This window comes from Coregonus lavaretus (genome assembly GCF_964263955.1).
Source record: "Coregonus lavaretus genome assembly, chromosome: 19".
NCBI lineage: Eukaryota > Metazoa > Chordata > Actinopteri > Salmoniformes > Salmonidae > Coregonus > Coregonus lavaretus.
In genome coordinates, this window is record NC_140006.1 from 432,501 (window position 1) to 450,262 (window position 17,762).

Sequence of the window (17,762 nt, forward strand, 5' to 3'; positions counted from 1 at the left end):
ATTAGCACATGTGACTGACTTTCTACAGTACATGTTCATATCTATCTATCAGTGTCACGCTCTGACTCTGAGGACTTGTATTTGTTGAGTCAGGGTGTGTATTTTCTGTGTTGTGTTTGCTAGGTTGTTTTTCTATGTTTTAGATCTAGATGTGTAGATCTATGTTGGCCGGGGTGGTTCCCAATCAGAGGCAGCTGTAGCTCGTTGTCTCTGATTGGGGACCATATTTAGGCAGCCTTTTGACACCTGTTAGTTGTGGGATCTTGTTCCGTGTGAGGTATGTTATTTGTCTACCTTGGACTTCACGTTTCGTTTGTTGTTTTGTCGTGTGTTCAGTACATAAATAAATATGAATGCATATCACACTGCGCCTTGGTCCTTCTCGTTCATGAACGATCGTGACAGAAGATCCCACCAATCCTGGATCAAGCAGCGTGACGAGGAGAGAGGATGGACTTGGGAGGAGATGAGCGAGAGTCTGGCAAGAGGGATGGAGGCCATGATCACGGGGGAGAGACAAGCCCAAAAAATGTTTAGGGGGGGGCTCACGCCGTGGACGACGAGGCAGCAGGAGGCCGCGATAGAGCGGTTCAGCCGTTTAGCAGAGGAGGCCGCCAGATTAAGGGGGTCATTGGTTCAGAGGGAGCAGAAGGAAAGTGTAGAGGCACGGCGAGAGGAGCTGGTTAGGCAGCAGAAGGACCAAACGAGTGGTGCGTGTCGTCAGTCCGGCCCGATCCTGATTCCCGCACTAAGCCAGTGGTGGGTGTTCCCAGTATGGTTCGGCCCGTTCCTGCTCCTTGCATCAAGCCAGTGGTGCGCATCGCCAGCCTGGTCCGGCCCGTTCCTGCTCCCCGCACCAAGCCAGTGGTGCGCGTCGTCAGCCCAGTCCGGCCCGTTCCTGCTCCCCGCACCAGGCCAGTGGTGCGCGTCGCCAGTCCGGTACGGCCCGTTCCTGCTCCCCGCACCAAGCCAGTGGTGCATGTGTCCAGTCCGGCACGGCCCGTGGCTGTTCCACCGGTGCCTGATCCAGTTCCAGTCCGCGGCTCCACCCCGGAGCCAGAGCAGTTCGATCCACCGTCGTCGGGTCCAGCTCCAGTCAGCGGTTCCAGTCCAGACCCAGACGTCAGCCCCTCTCCAGGTTCGGGGTCTCCCACACCAGGGTCCAGACAGGGCTTGGTACTTCGTGGGAGGAAGGAGAGGGGAAGCAGCGCGCCGAGGTCCAGACCAGACCAGGGGCGCAACGGGGAGGTGGAGAGTAAGTGGTGGTCACACCCGGAGCCGGATCCGCCTCCGAGGCGGAATGGCCACCCGGCCCCTACCCTGTTATGTTTATGTGGCGCAGTCGGAGTCCGCACCTTTGGGGGGGAGGTACTGTCACGCCCAGACTCTGAGGACTTGTATTTGTTGAGTCAGGGTGTGTATTTTCTGTGTTGTGTTTGCTAGGTTGTTTTTCTATGTTTTAGATCTAGATGTGTAGATCTATGTTGGCCTGTGTGGTTCCCAATCAGAGGCAGCTGTAGCTCATTGTCTCTGATTGGGGACCATATTTAGGCAGCCTTTTGACAACTGTTAGTTGTGGGATCTTGTTCCGTGTGAGGTATGTTATTTGTCTACCTTGGACTTCACGTTTCGTTTGTTGTTTTGTCGTGTGTTCAGTACGTAAATAAATATGAATGCATATCACGCTGCGCCTTGGTCCTTCTCGTTCATGAACGATCGTGACAATCAGGCTCTCTTTCACTATATCTCTCTCTCTCTTTCTCCCTGCTCTCTCTCTGCCTGTCTGTCTCGCTCTCACTCTCTCAAACTCTTTCACTTTATCTCCTTCTCTCTCGCTCTCTATCTCTCTGTCTCTCTCTCTCGTATTTTTAGCGTTTCCCTCTGTCACAACCTCTTCCTCTGAACTGAAGCTCTATAGTGGAGGTCTGCCAAACTCGCCTTTCACTCCTCTCCTCCTCCTCTTAATCTCTCTGTCCATTCTCCTCTGCCCGCTACATTCTTCTCAGCCCTATTGTTTCCCTGTCAGACTCTCATTCAGGGGGTACAGCGGGTTGCGGACGCACACACACATGCACACTCACACACAACAATTTATATGTACGCATGCATGCACACACACTCACATGACATCTACACAAATATACACAAAAATGCACGGGCACACACACACACACTACTGACAGAGTATCTTTCAGGTGACGTGTGAATTAGCGTCGCATTCTTTTGGTAGTCACCATGACAACCAAGCCCCTAACCCCAATGTGTGTGCACTGTGCACTGTGCAGTAGTAGCTACATATATTAGGACTAGGCTTTAGTCCAGAAGAAGGTTTTTCTTCTATTCTGAACATTGGGGTTTTGTACTGTTTTTCTATTTGATTAAGAAAAGCTCAACTGATCCCCGCTCCCCGTTTATAACTTGCTGTATTCATGAAATAGCAGCATAGGCCCACTGACTGTCTGAATACGTTTGAAGTAAGATAAATTAGTAAATAAATGAAACAATATCATTGGTTATTTATCCTATCATATCCTCCCCCTTCTTCTCCCTCTCCCCCAGACTGGTTCGGGGAAGACTTACACCATGGGTACAGGGTTTGACGTGAACATCAGTGACGAGGAGTTGGGCATCATTCCCCGGGCAGTCAAGCACCTCTTCAGGGGCATTGAGGAACGACGGCAGGCCGCCACAGAGCAGGGCAAGCCTGTACCCGAGTTCAAGATCAACGCACAGTTCCTGGAGGTATGTGTGATGGAAAGGGCAAAACTTAGTATGTGCTTTTGTAGCTGAGGTGATTTGGTTAAGACGTTGGGTTGATGAGCGGGAGACCCGTATTCAATCCCCACTGGTTACACTTTTGAACCAGAAATACAATCTCTCTCTGTAGTCTCACATTCGCTCTGCAACATGAGGAAGCTTGGAGATGTAGGTTTCTAAATCTCTGAAAAGAAGCCACATTGGCCCTGGAAGGCAAGGTGGAGCCTTCATTATTGCTTACTTAAACCTATCCGATTCCCTTCCCTCAGAGCTGCTAACACAAGAGAGGTATTAGGGGAAAGGGTTCTGGCTAGGGGTTGCAGCAGCTGTGTGTAGCAGCCTGGAGCAGAGGGAAGTATACTGTACTTCTGTCTGCTCATGGGATGTGTTCAGCTAACTTAATGGGATGTGTTTAGCTAACTTAATGGGATGTGTTCAGCTAACTTAATGGGATGTGTTCAGCTAACTTAACTCTACAGGCAGATGATTTATCACCATAGAGTAATTAATAGGTAATTACGTGTCTCACTCAAATCTGATATCGCTTGCTGATATATGTCTCTAACAACTAATAAAGCAGTATACCTGCCATGACCAAAATTACATAGCTACTGATGTTTTCCATGCATAGTTATTTTGCTTTGGGGTATTGGCTCATCGGCTTGTTTTCTCATTTTAAAAAGTATCTATTTTTTCCCCCTATCCCAGCTGTACAATGAGGAGGTGTTGGATCTGTTTGAATCAACGCGGGACATGGATGGGAAGAGACAGAAGTCCACCATCAAGATTCATGAGGACTCTAACGGAGGCATCTACACTGTGGGAGTCACCACACGCATGGTCACCTCCGAGGCAGAGGTTAGTCTCAATCACAGTCTAAAGCAGAATAACATCAATCTGTACCTATGGTCATTGGTTAAATATATGTTATTGCTGTGAGCCTAAATATGTCTGTATATGTGTTTTTCTGAAATTGTCCAACAGGATTTCTCTCTTGAATACACTGTACTAACTCTAAACTCTCCTAACCTTTTCCTGTCCCTGGCCCCTCCCTCCCTCCCTCCCTCCCTCCCTCCCTCCCTCCCTCCCTCCCTCCCTCCCTCCCTCCCTCCCTCCCTCCCTCCCTCTCCCTGTACAGATGATGCAGTGTCTGAAGCTGGGTGCTCTGTCCCGTACCACGGCCAGCACCCAGATGAACGTCCAGAGCTCGCGCTCCCATGCCATCTTCACCATCCACCTGTGCCAAGTCAGAGTCTGCACTCCGGACGACAGCGTATGTGGCATCGCACCACTGGGCTGGAGCTCTCTAGAGCCAAGCCTAAGATAGGATACGCTTTTCACAGTCTATTTTACTGGCTGTACTATTTTCACTTAGCTGTTTTCTCTGTCATTCTTTAGAAATTACATGATAAAAAGGTTATTAGGCTGCATAATCATTACCATTTTATTTGGGGGTTGTTGTAACAAACAACCACTTGTTTGTTGTCAATTGTGAAAATACACATTAATAACATGTCATTTCCTAGTATTTATGAGATAAACCGTAAACACCCCAGCTGATTAACAAGAGGACTGTGAAATGCAGTGTTCCCCAATCCTCCCACACAGTTCCCCAGCCAGCGACACAGTTCCCCACACAGCATATCTCCCCACATAGCTCCCAATGGACACACACACCAGCTGGGCATGATGTCACCCTCCTCTCCCTGCCCGCTGATTACATGGACAATATACAGGCTGTTACGGATACAGATAGGCCTATGCACTGGTGTTGTTATTGAGAGTTATAATGGAAGACGAAAACCACCAGTTATATTTCTCTCATAGGCCTAAACAATGCTACAGCCGAAATGTCGATACATATGTCCAAGACATGGAATTACAAACACAATCACCATGCGTATTTGCCCCACAGTGTCTTATTTGTTTTTATACACAATACCCATCTCCTCCTTCAGGAGTCCAATGAGACAGACAACCGCCTGGCCAACAGTTCCTCTGAGATGAACTCTGAGTTTGAGACGCTGACGGCTAAGTTTCACTTTGTGGACCTGGCTGGGTCGGAGAGACTAAAGAGGACAGGCGCTACCGGGGACAGAGCCAAGGAAGGCATCTCCATCAACTGTGGACTGGTGAGACTCTCACTGTAAAATAATGCATGCTATAATTAGTAAGATGCTGTACACACAGTGCCTGGTTTGGGTCAATTTATGACAAGTTGACTGACTTGAAATGGAATTGACCCAAACCATTCCCGATGCTAGAACAGTGCATGTAAAGGTCATAGATTACTCAGCTCTAGGAGGTTTTAGAGCGTCAGGACAGTGATGATGACATGTCCTCTTCTTGGATGACTGACATGAGCTGTTTCAATGATACACCTGTTGTGTAGAGCTGGGAAACTATGGGGAAATGAGCCTCCTGGTGGTTGAGAAAGATATTGCAGATGTCCTACCAACACTGTCTTCCACCACCTCTTTGATTGACAACTGAATTTAAACATCACATTAAAGGAACGATGTTATGCTTTATTTTGATAGAATATAAATGTTTAAGCCTCATCTCATCTTCATGTCTCCTTGGTGTGGTTTTCCTCTCTCTCTCTCTCTGCAGCTTGCGCTGGGTAACGTGATCAGTGCTCTGGGAGACAGGAGTAAGAGGTCCACCCACGTGCCTTACAGGGACTCGAAACTCACCCGGCTACTGCAGGACTCCCTGGGAGGAAACAGGTCTGTATGTCCTCATAAACCACATAAAGACTCTGTATGTAATAGTGTTTCAAGGTGTAGATATATTAGCAGTTTTATTTTATTTCTAGAATATCACTAGAACCTCTCCCTGAAGCTTTATTCTGTGGATGAATTAATTATATGTAAATGTTTTAAAAGTAATCTATTAAAACTCGAATTTATTTATGCTAGTGGGTGAATTAATGACCATCTATATGAAAAATTCTATATTGTTGAATAAATTATGATAATTAATTAGATTTCTGTGCGGTTTTTCCAAGTAGTTTACAAAGTGATTTACATTGATATCAATACATTGCCTATATAGTTATTCCGTTTCTAATGTAGTCTTATTTTTTCTGTGTGTCTGTCTACGGTCTGTGTCGGTCTTCCGTGCATCTTTTATCCATCTTCTTTCTCTATCCCCAGTCAAACGGTGATGATAGCGTGTATCAGCCCGTCTGACCGGGACTTCATGGAGACACTGAGCTGTCTGAACTACGCTAACAGAGCCAGGAACATTAAGAACAAGGTGATGGTGAACCAGGACAAAGCCTCCCAGCAGATATCAGCTCTCAGGACTGATATTGCCAGGCTACAGATGGAACTGATGGAGTACAAGACGGTAAGAGAAGGAAAGAGGGATGGAGGGTGAGAGAGAGAGAGATATATTTTAGATATCGTTATAAAGGCCCTGTTTTCCATGTCAGGTCATATGGTAAACTGTACCATAATATGGACCCATATAACTTTTAAAACGTACTAACGGCTGCACATGTATCCTTTGAGGCTGTATTTCTGGTAGCCTAGAATCCAACTAATTATCGCTGAAACAATAGTGAAACGGAGTGATATTCAGTGTGGATTTCAGGCTATATTTCTCTATGACCTACAGTCATCTCTCTGGTCCTCTGGTCTGAGCAGGGCAAGCATATAGTAGGGGAGGTATAACAGTGTATAGTTGTATTGGCCTAACTGATCTACTATAATAACCATAGTCCTCTGGTCTCTCTCTGGTCTCAGGGCAAGCGTATGGTGGGGGAGGACGGCATGGAGAGCATCAACGATATGGTCCATGAGAACAGCATGCTACAGACAGAGAACAGTAACCTGAGGATCAGGGTCAAGGCAATGCAGGAGACCATTGATGCCCAGAGGGCCAGACTCACACAGTACCTCAGTGACCAGGCCAACCAGGTTCTGGCCAAAGTGGGTACGTACTGGGACAGGAATAATGGACCTTATTCACACTGCACCATGATGCCTCAAAATCCAGGCTAGTGAGATAAGAAGTGCTCCATTAAAGTCTATGGAAAAAGGGGCTGAAAATGCCCTCATGTTCAATTATCTTTCAGGTGAGGGGAATGAGGAGATTGGAAATATGATCCAGAACTACATCAAAGAAATCGAGGAGCTCAGGTATGATGCATGACATGTCTATTACATGTACAGTATGATGTGTCTGTAGAAAGGAAGGCAGGAGGATTGTGACCTTTGGTTTTGGTGTTTGGAGACCCACAACAATATTATATTCTGACCGTTGGTTTTGTGTCTGCAGAGCCAAGCTCCTGGAGAGTGAGGCAGTGAATGAGAACCTCCGTAAAACCCTGTCCCGTGCCAACACACGTTCCTCCCTGTACGGGGGTGGGGGCTCCGTCTCCGCAGCCCACCTCGCCCCCGAGAGAGAGGCTTCCGACATCATCGAGATAGCCAAGAAAGATCTGGAGAAACTCAAGAAGAAAGAGAGGAAGAAAAAGAAGAGGTAGGCGTTGTTTTTTTCCCTTCATACTTTTGATATTGCACTCTTTGATATTGCACTCACTCCAGGTTTCTGTTTTGATGTACATTTCACATACATGCCATGAAACCGATTGCATTATGTTTGTTACAATTTGTAACTAAGTGTCTATGTCCAAACTTGTGGATGAAACAATACGAAGAAAACGAAGCAATGGGTATACTTTAATGGTAGGCCTTGAGCCTGATAGTGATATGCTTGGTGGTGTCTAAAGATGGGGTGGGCATGGTGGGGTGAGGGGGAGAGGTGGTACTGGGGAGGGGGGGATTAGAGAGGGGTGTGGGGGGATTACAGAGGCGAGGAGAATTGGTTTCCTTTGTTGTCCCAGGGTGTTTTGGGTAATTAGTTCTGGCACCCAGCCTTTCCCCTTCAGCAGCTACCTGTTCCCTCTCTAATGTCTATCTAATACCTCATACACGATGATGGGTTTATATAACAAGCCCAGTCATGTTCAGGTGTACCTATACTGTACAACTGGTCTCTCGCTTTCTCTGTGGTTTAATACACATTTGATAAAAATTTGATAAACAACATAGCACATAAACGACTTGGTACACATCAACAAGCAGAATAAAAGACAACCAGTGCCAAATCCTCTAAGGTTAACCTGTTCTTCTTTGCTACACTCTTTTCTGCTCTCTGGTTCACTCCCTTCCCCTGCCAACCTTACTCTCTCCAACTGTCTCCCCCATTCTCCTCCCCCGCTCTGAAGACTGCAGCGGCTCGAGGAGAGTCACCATGAGGTTGAGCTTGCCAGGTTTGCTATGCCCCGCTCTCCCCCATCTCTCTAACCCACTCTCCTCCCTCTCTCCCCCATTTCTCTAACTCCCCTCTCCCCGCCTCTCTAACACAGCTTTTACACCTACAGGTAGTTGCCACACCTGGAGGAAAACCCATTTGTAATCTCTCACCCTTCTCCTTAACCCTCTCCCCGTTTCTGCATTGTTGAGACCCTTAAACTAAAGGAATTAACTAAAACATTCAGCTTTTTTTTGCCATGATGCAACCACATAATGTCAATCAATCATTCACTAACGTCTACTTCAAGGATGATTCTAACAACCAAATGACTTGGGTTCTGATTGAATTGTGATTCTATCCTTAAATGTATTTTTACAGTATGCAGAAAAATCAAGAATCAAGGTAGTGTGCTCATGTGCTGTATGGTATGGTAGGGCTCCCTGGCTCCCTGATAGTCTAGTGACCTGATGTGGTTGGCCCATCTTGCATTTGCGGTCAATGGCTACCTAAACCTCTGGTTCTGTCCTCACAGTGTGGTCAAGGAGGAAGTACCAGACAACGAACAGGAACGAGGCAACGACGAGGCTGAGGGGGTACGTCTAAGAATGTCCTTAATTGCCATATTTATGTCAGTGTGTGTGTGTTCTTTGTACTCACATTGTGTAAATATGTGTGAGCAGGATGACCATGTCAGTGACCATGAGGAAGGCGAGGAGCTGGAGGGAGAGGACGAGGTGTATGAGATGGAGGGAGAGGAGAGCTCGGACGAGTCAGACTCTGAAGAACTGGATGAGAAAGGTTAAACTCTCTCACACACACACACACAGACACATCCAAAGGTGCTTTTACACTGTCATACAGAATGCCTTGCAACTTTGGTCCTGGAGGGCCGTGTGGAGTGTGTGCAGGGTTTCTTCCAACCCAGCTCTAACAACCCTTATTCATTCACCATGATTAGATTATTCTGTTCTTTTAATAAAATAATGGTGAATATGTCAATGTGTAACGTAGACGCAGGGAGTCAGGAAGCAGGTGCAGATGTTGAGTTTAATAATAACGAACATGAAGAGTTACAAAACAAGAGAAGCGTCTGGACATGAAAACTGAACCACTACTGCCTGAAGAGTGATGCTAGGGAATGCTGGAGTAATCAGGGTAGGGATGGAGTCCAGGTGTGCCTCATGATGTGGCGCAGGTGTGCGTAATGAGGGTTGCCAGGTGTGCGTAATGATGAGTTGCCAGGGCCGGTGGTTTGTCAACCGGCGATGTCTCGTATAGCTAGCTCTGTGTGTGTGTGTGTGTTCTCTGAACAGAGAACTTCCAGGCGGACCTGGCCAACATCACTTGTGAGATCGCCATCAAGCAGAAGCTGATAGACGAGCTGGAGAACAGCCAGCGCCGTCTGCACACGCTCAAACAGCAGTATGAACAGAAACTCATGATGCTGCAGAGCAAGATCAGAGACACACAGCTGGAGAGGGACAAGGTGCTGCACAACATGGGTACGTATACGAGAGAAAGCGACACGCACAGGATATGATGTCATGTACCATGGTCACAACATCGGTACAGCGGAGACGCACAGGAATATGGTGACAGATTAACGAAGGGTTGCATTTATTTGTTTAGGTACTATGTGCTATGTCGGTAGATCTCAGAGTGAGTATATTATGGAGTTATATACCTAACTCTGTCTAACTAATCCTATCCACCACCAATGACATCATACCTGTACATAACATTTTAATGTATTTGGTGAAAGTCTCTGTCATTATTTGTTAATTAACACACCATAAAGTACATGTGCTTGTGTAAATCACTTTGTGACTGTGACAACTGTTGCTTTAAAAAGGCTAACATTTGAATGACTGATTTGATTGATATTCCACTGTGCCTGTGCTGAGCTGTGTCAGTTGAACTGAACTGTGTTGTGTTGTTTCCACCGTGCCTGTGCTTAGCTGAGTTAGTTGTGTCTGCAGGCTCGGTGGAGACATGTACGGAAGAGAAGGCTAAGAAGATTAAGTTAGAATACGAGAAGAAGCTGAGCTCTATGAACAAGGAGATGCAGAAGCTGCAGTCAGCCCAGAAGGAACACGCACGCCTTCTCAAGAACCAATCACAGTACGAGAAACAGCTCAAGAAACTCAACCAGGATGTGGCTGAGATGAAAAAAACAAAGGTAAAGAAAAAATGGTGAATGGAAGGATGGGTGGTTGGGTGGTAGGGTGGGTAGTTGGAGGGATGGGTGGATGGATATATTGACTGATTGATTGATTGACATGTAAGTGGTGGGTGTTGTGCTAGGTGGGTCTGATGCGTCAGATGAAGGAGGTGCAGGAGAAGAACAGAGCGTCAGAGTGCCGACGCAACAGAGAGATCGCTACTCTGAAGAAGGACCAGCGCAAACAGGAGGTAACGTTACAGACTGGAAATAATGTGTGTTGTGAAGTTGTGTGTTAGCCTGAGACAAAGTTCAATTCAATTGAATTCTATTGATATCATGTGGCCTGTCACTTACAGCACCAACTGAGACAGCTGGAGGCTCAGAAGAGGCAGCAGGACCTGATACTACGCAGGAAGAATGAGGAGGTAAGATACACTGGGTCATGTTCAGTATGGCAAACTGTAGCAAAACAATGGAAAACAAAACATCTTTGTCCTTTTTGGACACGCTCAGGTAGTATCTCTGTTTCAAAACATTTTCTCTCTAATGAACATGGCCCTGCTTACCTCCTTCGCAAGGTGACAGCTCTGAGGAGACAGGCGAGGCCCACCTCAGGGAAGGTGAACAGAAAGGTGAGCCTACCGGAACCCCTCCAGGACGCTTCACACCGCGGCATCCCAGGCAGACCTCACTCTGCTGGGGCAGCAGCCCCCAATGGCACCCCAAGGTACTACCAGCAGGACTGATGGTGTGGGTGTGAGTGTGTGTGTGCGCGTGTGTGCGCGTGCGTGCGAGCGTTTGCCCGTGTGCATAGGCATGATGTGTTTGTTAACCAAATAGCTACCCGGACTATCTGCCTTGATACTCTTTGCACTAACTCGTTTGACTCAACACATACGCTGCTGCAACTGTTTATTATCTATCCTATTGCCTAGTCACTCTAGTTATATGTACAGTACATATCTGCCTCAATTACCTCGTACGCCTACACATCGACTCTGTACTGGTACCCCGTGTACAGGGATGGGCTAAAATCTCAAAATACAATTACAAAATACAGATACAAAATACCATAAAGATCAATATATCAAAATAAACTACAACATACTTGTATTTTGTAATGTATTTAATAAAATACAAGTAGCCGGCCCGAACAGCAACAACATTCTCAGTAACGGTTACAAAAACGTTTTACTTTCTATGACTGTGATATGTTGTTGTTTATCTACCTTAGTTGAGCAAGTCACTCTGGATAAGCATGTCTGCTAAATGACCAAAATGTAAATGTATGTGTGAAAATGAACATACCAAATTGAACCAAAGAGACTTCTGATACCAATGCAGGGTGAAAGGGGGCCCACAAAATGTGAATCACTATAAAACATTTAGAAAAGTATCTGGTATTTTGAAAATACAAATTACAGTATTTTGAAAATAAAAAATACATTGGAGTGTAGTTCTGCCCAGTGTAATTAAAATGACAAAATACTCAGAAGTAATTAAAATACGTATTTCAAATATATGTAACAGAAATACTGCCCATCTCTGCCTGTGTATATAGCCAAGTTATCGTAACTCATTGTGTATTTATTCCTTGTGTTATTATTTTTTCTATATTTTCTCTCTGCATTGTTGGGAGGGGCCCGTAAGTAAGTATTTCACGGATAGTCTACACCTGCTGTTTACAAAGCATGTGGCAAATACAATTTGATTTGGTTTTTGATTTGATTTGTGTACAGGAAAGGACTCCTACTCTAGCTAAAACAGGACAACAATATGTCCCTCACCTAGTCTTTGTTTTTCAGTAATATATTGGTCCGTACTGTACACTGATCTCTGTTGAATTCCACTTATCAGGAAGTACCCGGTGAGGATGGGGAGTGTCTACACCACCAGGACAGCTCGGGCTAAATGGCAGTCTTTGGAGAGACGCATCACTGACATCATCATGCAGAGGCTGACCATCTCGAACATGGAGGCTGATATGAACCGGCTCCTCAAGGTGAAATAGACGTACTGTAGTTTTACTGTATTACTACCAAGTCTACTGTATTCCTATCAGACTGACGCCAACGTAGTTCTCTGTCTGTGGAAAAAGGCAAAAACCGACAGGGGAGTATAAAGAGACTCATCATTGTTGCCGTTTTGGCTACACTCTTAGAATTAAGGGTGACTCAAGGAACCCTGGAGTTCCTCAATAAAACATTGCAGTAAATGGGTTCATATTTGCACCATTGGTTAGTTCAGGGGTTGTTGAAGGAACCTTTAATGTTTCAATTTAGCAAAGGTTCCTGGGGGAACCTTTTTGTCGGCACGTGCAGATCACTTTGAATTTATTTTGCCATCGGATTTGTTGTGCTGCCAGACTCAGAAGAAGATGAAAATGTTGTTTTCGCCGAAGGCTTTATGGGATAGCTAGCAACTTGTAAACAATTACCCATTCCTATATGAGTACTATTTTAATACCAATGTTGAATAATACATTATTGGCTGTCAAGCCAATCAAATTATATGACTGTAGCTACTGTTTTAATTCCGAAAAGTTTATTGTGATGGTAATGACGTTTGTTTATGATGATAATTATTAGGTGTTGGCTTAGGTTGCTAGCTAGCTACAGTATCTTCAACCTAACCAACACTCTTGGTTGTTTGGATGACCCAACTGCTGGGTTGCAGGCATTGGGTCACTAAGTTGGGTTGTTTTCTTTAAAAGGGCCAGGTTGAGTTGTTGTTGATGCTGGGTTATTGATGCTGGGTTATTAAGATATGACCCAGCGGGTCAGATGAGAAGACTGCGGTACATGGCTTAGAAAGGGTGGTCCTTTCAGATAGTTCTATTTGGCCACCCGTGGGAAGAAACATAATTCCTGTTCATCTTTTCTGTTATATTGTCATCACACGTTGGGCTCCCGAGTGGCACAGTGGTCTAAGGCACTGCATCTCAGTGCTTGAGGTGTCACTACAGACCCCCTGGTTCGATTCCAGGCTGTATCACAACCGGCCGTGATTGGGAGTCCCATAGGGCGGCGCACAATTGGCCCAGCGTCGTCCGGGTTTGGCCGGTGTAGGCCATCATTGTAAATAAGAATTTGTTCTTAACTGACTTGCCTAGTTAAATAAAGATAAAACACATTAAGGTTGAATACTGATAATTTTGTATCCTCAATGAAGCTTACAGACGTGTATGAGTTCCTCAAGAGCCTTTAGACGGGTTGGTTGTGTGATTGACGCGTACGCAACTATGTGGCAAAACAGACAGGGTTGGCTTAGATTGTTGACAACATGTAAACTATATTTTGTCTCCAATGTTTATTGAAAACATAAATACATTTGCACAATTAGCACTTGTTGTCTCTCAAATACATAGTTACAGTTGTTGGTTAGCTAGCTAGGGAATTTTAGTCATATTAGCATAGACGTGACATCAGTCAAAACACCTCAAAACAAGACATCGTATCAAGATCAAGATAAAACTAGCTGAAACGAGCCACCTACGATTTCCCACATGGCAGCTTCTTGTCATTGTTGCTGGCTATCTGGCCATCCAGAATCACAACAACACACCACCTTATGCCCCATTGAAGCGCGCATCGTTTTTGTGACGTTGTAGCCCGTCTATATGCAAATCCCATTGTTGGAATAGTTACTACTTTATTACTATATAAAGAGGTCATTGCATTGGATGACTGTCATGGCTCTACAGTGCCTTCAGAAAGTATTAACACCCCTTTACTATTTCCACAATTTTTAAATGGATTAAATTGAGATTTTGTATCACTGATCTATACGCAGTACCCCGTAATGTCAAAGTGGAATTATGTTTTTGAAAATGTTTACAAATTCATTAAAAATGAAAAGCTGAAATGTCTTTGAGTCAATAAGTATTCAACCGTTTTGTTATGGCAAGCCTAAATAAGTTCAGGAGTAAAAATCTGCTTAACAAGTCAAATAATTGTGTTTACCATGATTTTTATATGACTACCCCATCTCTGTACTCCACACATACAATTATTTGTAAGGTCCCTCAGTCGAGCAGTGAATTTCAAACACAGATTCAACCACAACGACCAGGGAGGTTTTCCAATGCCTCGCAAAGAAGGGCACCTATTGGTAGATGGATAAAAATAGAAAAAGCAGACACTAAATATCAATTTGAGCATGGTGAAATTATTAATTACGCTTTGGATGGTGTATCAATACACCCAGTCACTACAAAGATACAGGCGCCCTTCCTAACTCAGTTGCCGGAGAGGAGGGAAACTCCTCAGGGATTTCACCATGAGGCCAATAGTGATTTTAAAACAGTTACAGAGTTTAATGGCTTTGAGAGGAGATAACTTAGGATGGATCAACAACATTGTAGTTACTCTACAATACTAACATAAATGACAGTGAAAAGAAGGAAGCCTGTACGGAATAAAAGTATTCCAAAACATGCATCCTGTTTGCAATAAGGCACTAAAGTAATACTGCAAAAAATGTGGCAAAGAAATTAACTTTTTGATCTGAATACAAAGTGTTATGTTTGGGGCAAAACCAACAAAGCACATTACTGAGGACTACTTTTCATATTTTCAAGCATGATGGTGGCTGCATCATGTTATGGGTAAGCTTGTCATCGGCAAGTACTAGGGAGTTTCTTTGGATAAAAGAAATTAACTAGAGCTAAGCACAGACAAAATCTTAGCGGAAAACTTGGTTCAATCTGCTTTCCAACAGACACTGGGAGACAAATTCACCTTTTAGAAGGACAATTACATAAAACTCAAGGCCAAATATACACTGGAGTTGCTTACCAAGATGACGTTGAATGATCCTGAGTGGCCTAGTTACAGTTTTGACTTAAATCGGCTTGAAAATTAATGGCAAGACTTGAAAATGGCTGTCTAACAATGATCAACAACCAACTTGACAAAGCTTAAATATAAAAAAAATAATAATAATAGGCAGAAATTGTAAAATCCAGGTGTGCAAAGGTTTTAAAGACTTACCCAAAAAGACTCACAGCTGTAATCGCTGCCAAAAGTGATTCTAACATGTATTGACTCAGGGGGTTGAATACTTATCTAATCAAGATTTTTTATTTTTTTTATTTATTTCACCTTTATTTAACCAGGTAAACCAGTTGAGAACAAGTTCTCATTTACAACTGCGACCTGGCCAAGATAAAGCAAAGCAGTGCGATAAAAACAACTGTATATTAGTGTTTTATTTTCCATTAATAAAAAATAAAAAAAATATTTGTTCTTCCACTTTTAGTATTTTGTCTAGATCACTGACAAAAAATGACAATTAAATCAATTTGAATCCCACTTTTTAACATAACAAAATGTGAAAAAAGTAAAGGCGTGTGAATACTTTCTGAAGGCACTGTATATGTAATCAGCAATGTTAATATTATATTCAGAGGGATCACTCCAGATCCAAGGCGAAATTCAACATTTGTGCAGGCCCCCAGGACGTCAGGACACGGCATCAAAAAAAGGGGAAAAAACACTGGGATTGAACACGCTGTCTACAGAGCCAGAGGCTTAGACTACTCCGCCATCTGTCTACAACGATTTAGCAATTCCAGTCGGAATTAATGCCTAAGGTTTGAACCCTATCCCAAAACTTAATACTTAACTTAACCAGTCGGAATTAATGGCTAAACTTAACCCTAGAGTTGGTTCTGTTTTAACCCTATCCCAAACATTAATCCTTAATTTAACCCTGTCGGGGGTTAATGCCTAAACTTAACCCTAGAGTTGGTTCTGTTTTAACCCTATCCCAAACATTAATCCTTAATTTAACCCTGTCGGGGGTTAATGCCTAAACTTAACCCTAGAGTTGGTTCTGTTTTAACCCTATCCCAAACATTAATCCTTAATTTAACCCTGTCGGGGGTTAATGCCTAAACTTAACCCTAGAGTTGGTTCTGTTTTAACCCTATCCCAAACATTAATCCTTAATTTAACCCTGTCGGGGGTTAATGCCTAAACTTAACCCTAGAGTTGGTTCTGTTTTAACCCTATCCCAAACATTAATCCTTAATTTAACCCTGTCGGGGGTTAATGCCTAAACTTATCCCTAGAGTTGTTTATATGTGCCTTAATTTACCACGTTTGTCACAGAACATCAGGAGATGAAGTCAGTTTACTCATCAAAAATTGACGTTAGTCAAAGGACATCGGTACATGAAGTCAGACTGTGATATCTTGTTGTTATATTAGAATATTTAATATGCATAAACATTCAAGGAACATTTAACTTTATAGTGTACAAACTTTATATGATGAACAGGAATGACATTTACTCTAACAGGTGACCAAAAATAAATATCTGCAAGCCACTCCTCCAATAAGCCACGTCTCCATTTTCTGATAGGCTGCTGCTACACAATATATTATTAAAAAGGTTAAAAATGGAATACGTTCCATCACGAAAAGGTTCCTGTTTGAACCTTTACACAGGCAGCCCAGTATCAGCGTATAAGCGTCAATCTGTGAAAAGATATGGATCATGTCACAGGGGTTCCGCGAATAACCTTTTCAGAGGGGTTCCTCAAGGAACCTTTGTGACCTGGAAAGGTTCCCCGTGTGGCAATTTTTAGAACCCCCAAAAGGATCCTCCAGACTTCGGAAACACTTTTATTATAACTATTTTTTTCTCTCTCCCACCCTGCCTCTTACAGCAACGTGAGGACCTGACCAAGCGAAGGGAGAAGGTGTCTCGTAAGAGGGAGAAGATCACCACAGAGGGGACCGACACGGACCGAAGCATCCAGTCTTTCAACGAGGAGATGGACGCCCTGGCGGCCAACATCGACTACATCAACGACAGCATCGCTGAATGTCAGGCTAACATTATGCAGATGGAGGAAGCTAAGGTTAGCTGACGCAAACACACACAGTTTCTTCAGGAAATTTACCCTTTCTAGTTATTAGTACAGGTGATGCCAGCCCACACATTGTCTTCATAATTGTTATTATGACTGACTGTGTGATGTTGTTGTGATGCAGGAGGAGGGAGACACAGTGGACGTTACCGCGGTGATCAGCTCCTGTAACCTATCAGAAGCCCGCTTCCTGCTTGATCACTTCCTGCACATGGCCATCAACAAGGTTACCACAGAACACCTGTCCCTATTGAGTTCTCTTTACCTTTCGATTATTTTATTTTTTTAAACACTATGTTTATTTTAGAGTTAAACATACGTATCTGCTGTTCTGTGGGCTGAATATCACACCACTCTGTTGATGTCAGTGTGGGATTTATGTGTGTGTTTGTTATGTATGTAATGTATGAATTTACTGATATGTGCGTCGCCCAGGGTCTGCAGGCGGCCCAGAAGGAGTCCCAGGTGAAGGTGATGGAGGGCAGGTTGAAGCAGACAGAGATCAACAGCGCCACTCAGAACCAGCTGCTGTTCCACATGCTGAAGGAGAAGGCTGAACTCAACCCTGAGCTGGACGCTCTGCTGGGCAACGCACTGCAAGGTATAGATAGCTCAGTGGTATAAACACGCTGCTTTTCAGTTCTTCATCTTTTGGTTACACTTTATTTTACAGTCCACTGTTTTATCTGACATTCA

The 17,762-nt window shown here is 44.1% G+C and overlaps 1 protein-coding gene across 5 annotated transcripts in view; it reads left to right on the plus strand.

The window, feature by feature from the left end:
* The window catches only part of LOC311147109 (kinesin-like protein KIF21A), a 49,917-nt gene that overhangs the window by 22,547 nt on the left and 9,608 nt on the right, over nt 1–17,762 (plus strand). For 3 of the 5 annotated variants that reach the window (XM_084183732.1, XM_084183735.1, XM_084183733.1), the window contains exons 3-23: nt 2,560–2,742; nt 3,466–3,615; nt 3,896–4,030; nt 4,716–4,889; nt 5,371–5,486; nt 5,916–6,111; nt 6,510–6,699; nt 6,842–6,905; nt 7,045–7,248; nt 7,997–8,041; nt 8,558–8,618; nt 8,706–8,823; nt 9,339–9,527; nt 10,005–10,204; nt 10,330–10,437; nt 10,546–10,614; nt 10,768–10,916; nt 12,047–12,191; nt 16,863–17,057; nt 17,191–17,292; nt 17,502–17,667. In XM_084183732.1, coding sequence (XP_084039858.1) covers nt 2,560–2,742; nt 3,466–3,615; nt 3,896–4,030; nt 4,716–4,889; nt 5,371–5,486; nt 5,916–6,111; nt 6,510–6,699; nt 6,842–6,905; nt 7,045–7,248; nt 7,997–8,041; nt 8,558–8,618; nt 8,706–8,823; nt 9,339–9,527; nt 10,005–10,204; nt 10,330–10,437; nt 10,546–10,614; nt 10,768–10,916; nt 12,047–12,191; nt 16,863–17,057; nt 17,191–17,292; nt 17,502–17,667 — 2,959 coding nt within the window. The remainder of the gene's footprint in view (nt 1–2,559; nt 2,743–3,465; nt 3,616–3,895; nt 4,031–4,715; nt 4,890–5,370; nt 5,487–5,915; nt 6,112–6,509; nt 6,700–6,841; nt 6,906–7,044; nt 7,249–7,996; nt 8,042–8,557; nt 8,619–8,705; nt 8,824–9,338; nt 9,528–10,004; nt 10,205–10,329; nt 10,438–10,545; nt 10,615–10,767; nt 10,917–12,046; nt 12,192–16,862; nt 17,058–17,190; nt 17,293–17,501; nt 17,668–17,762) is intronic. The other 2 variants (XM_084183734.1, XM_084183736.1) reach the window with 1 other exon arrangement.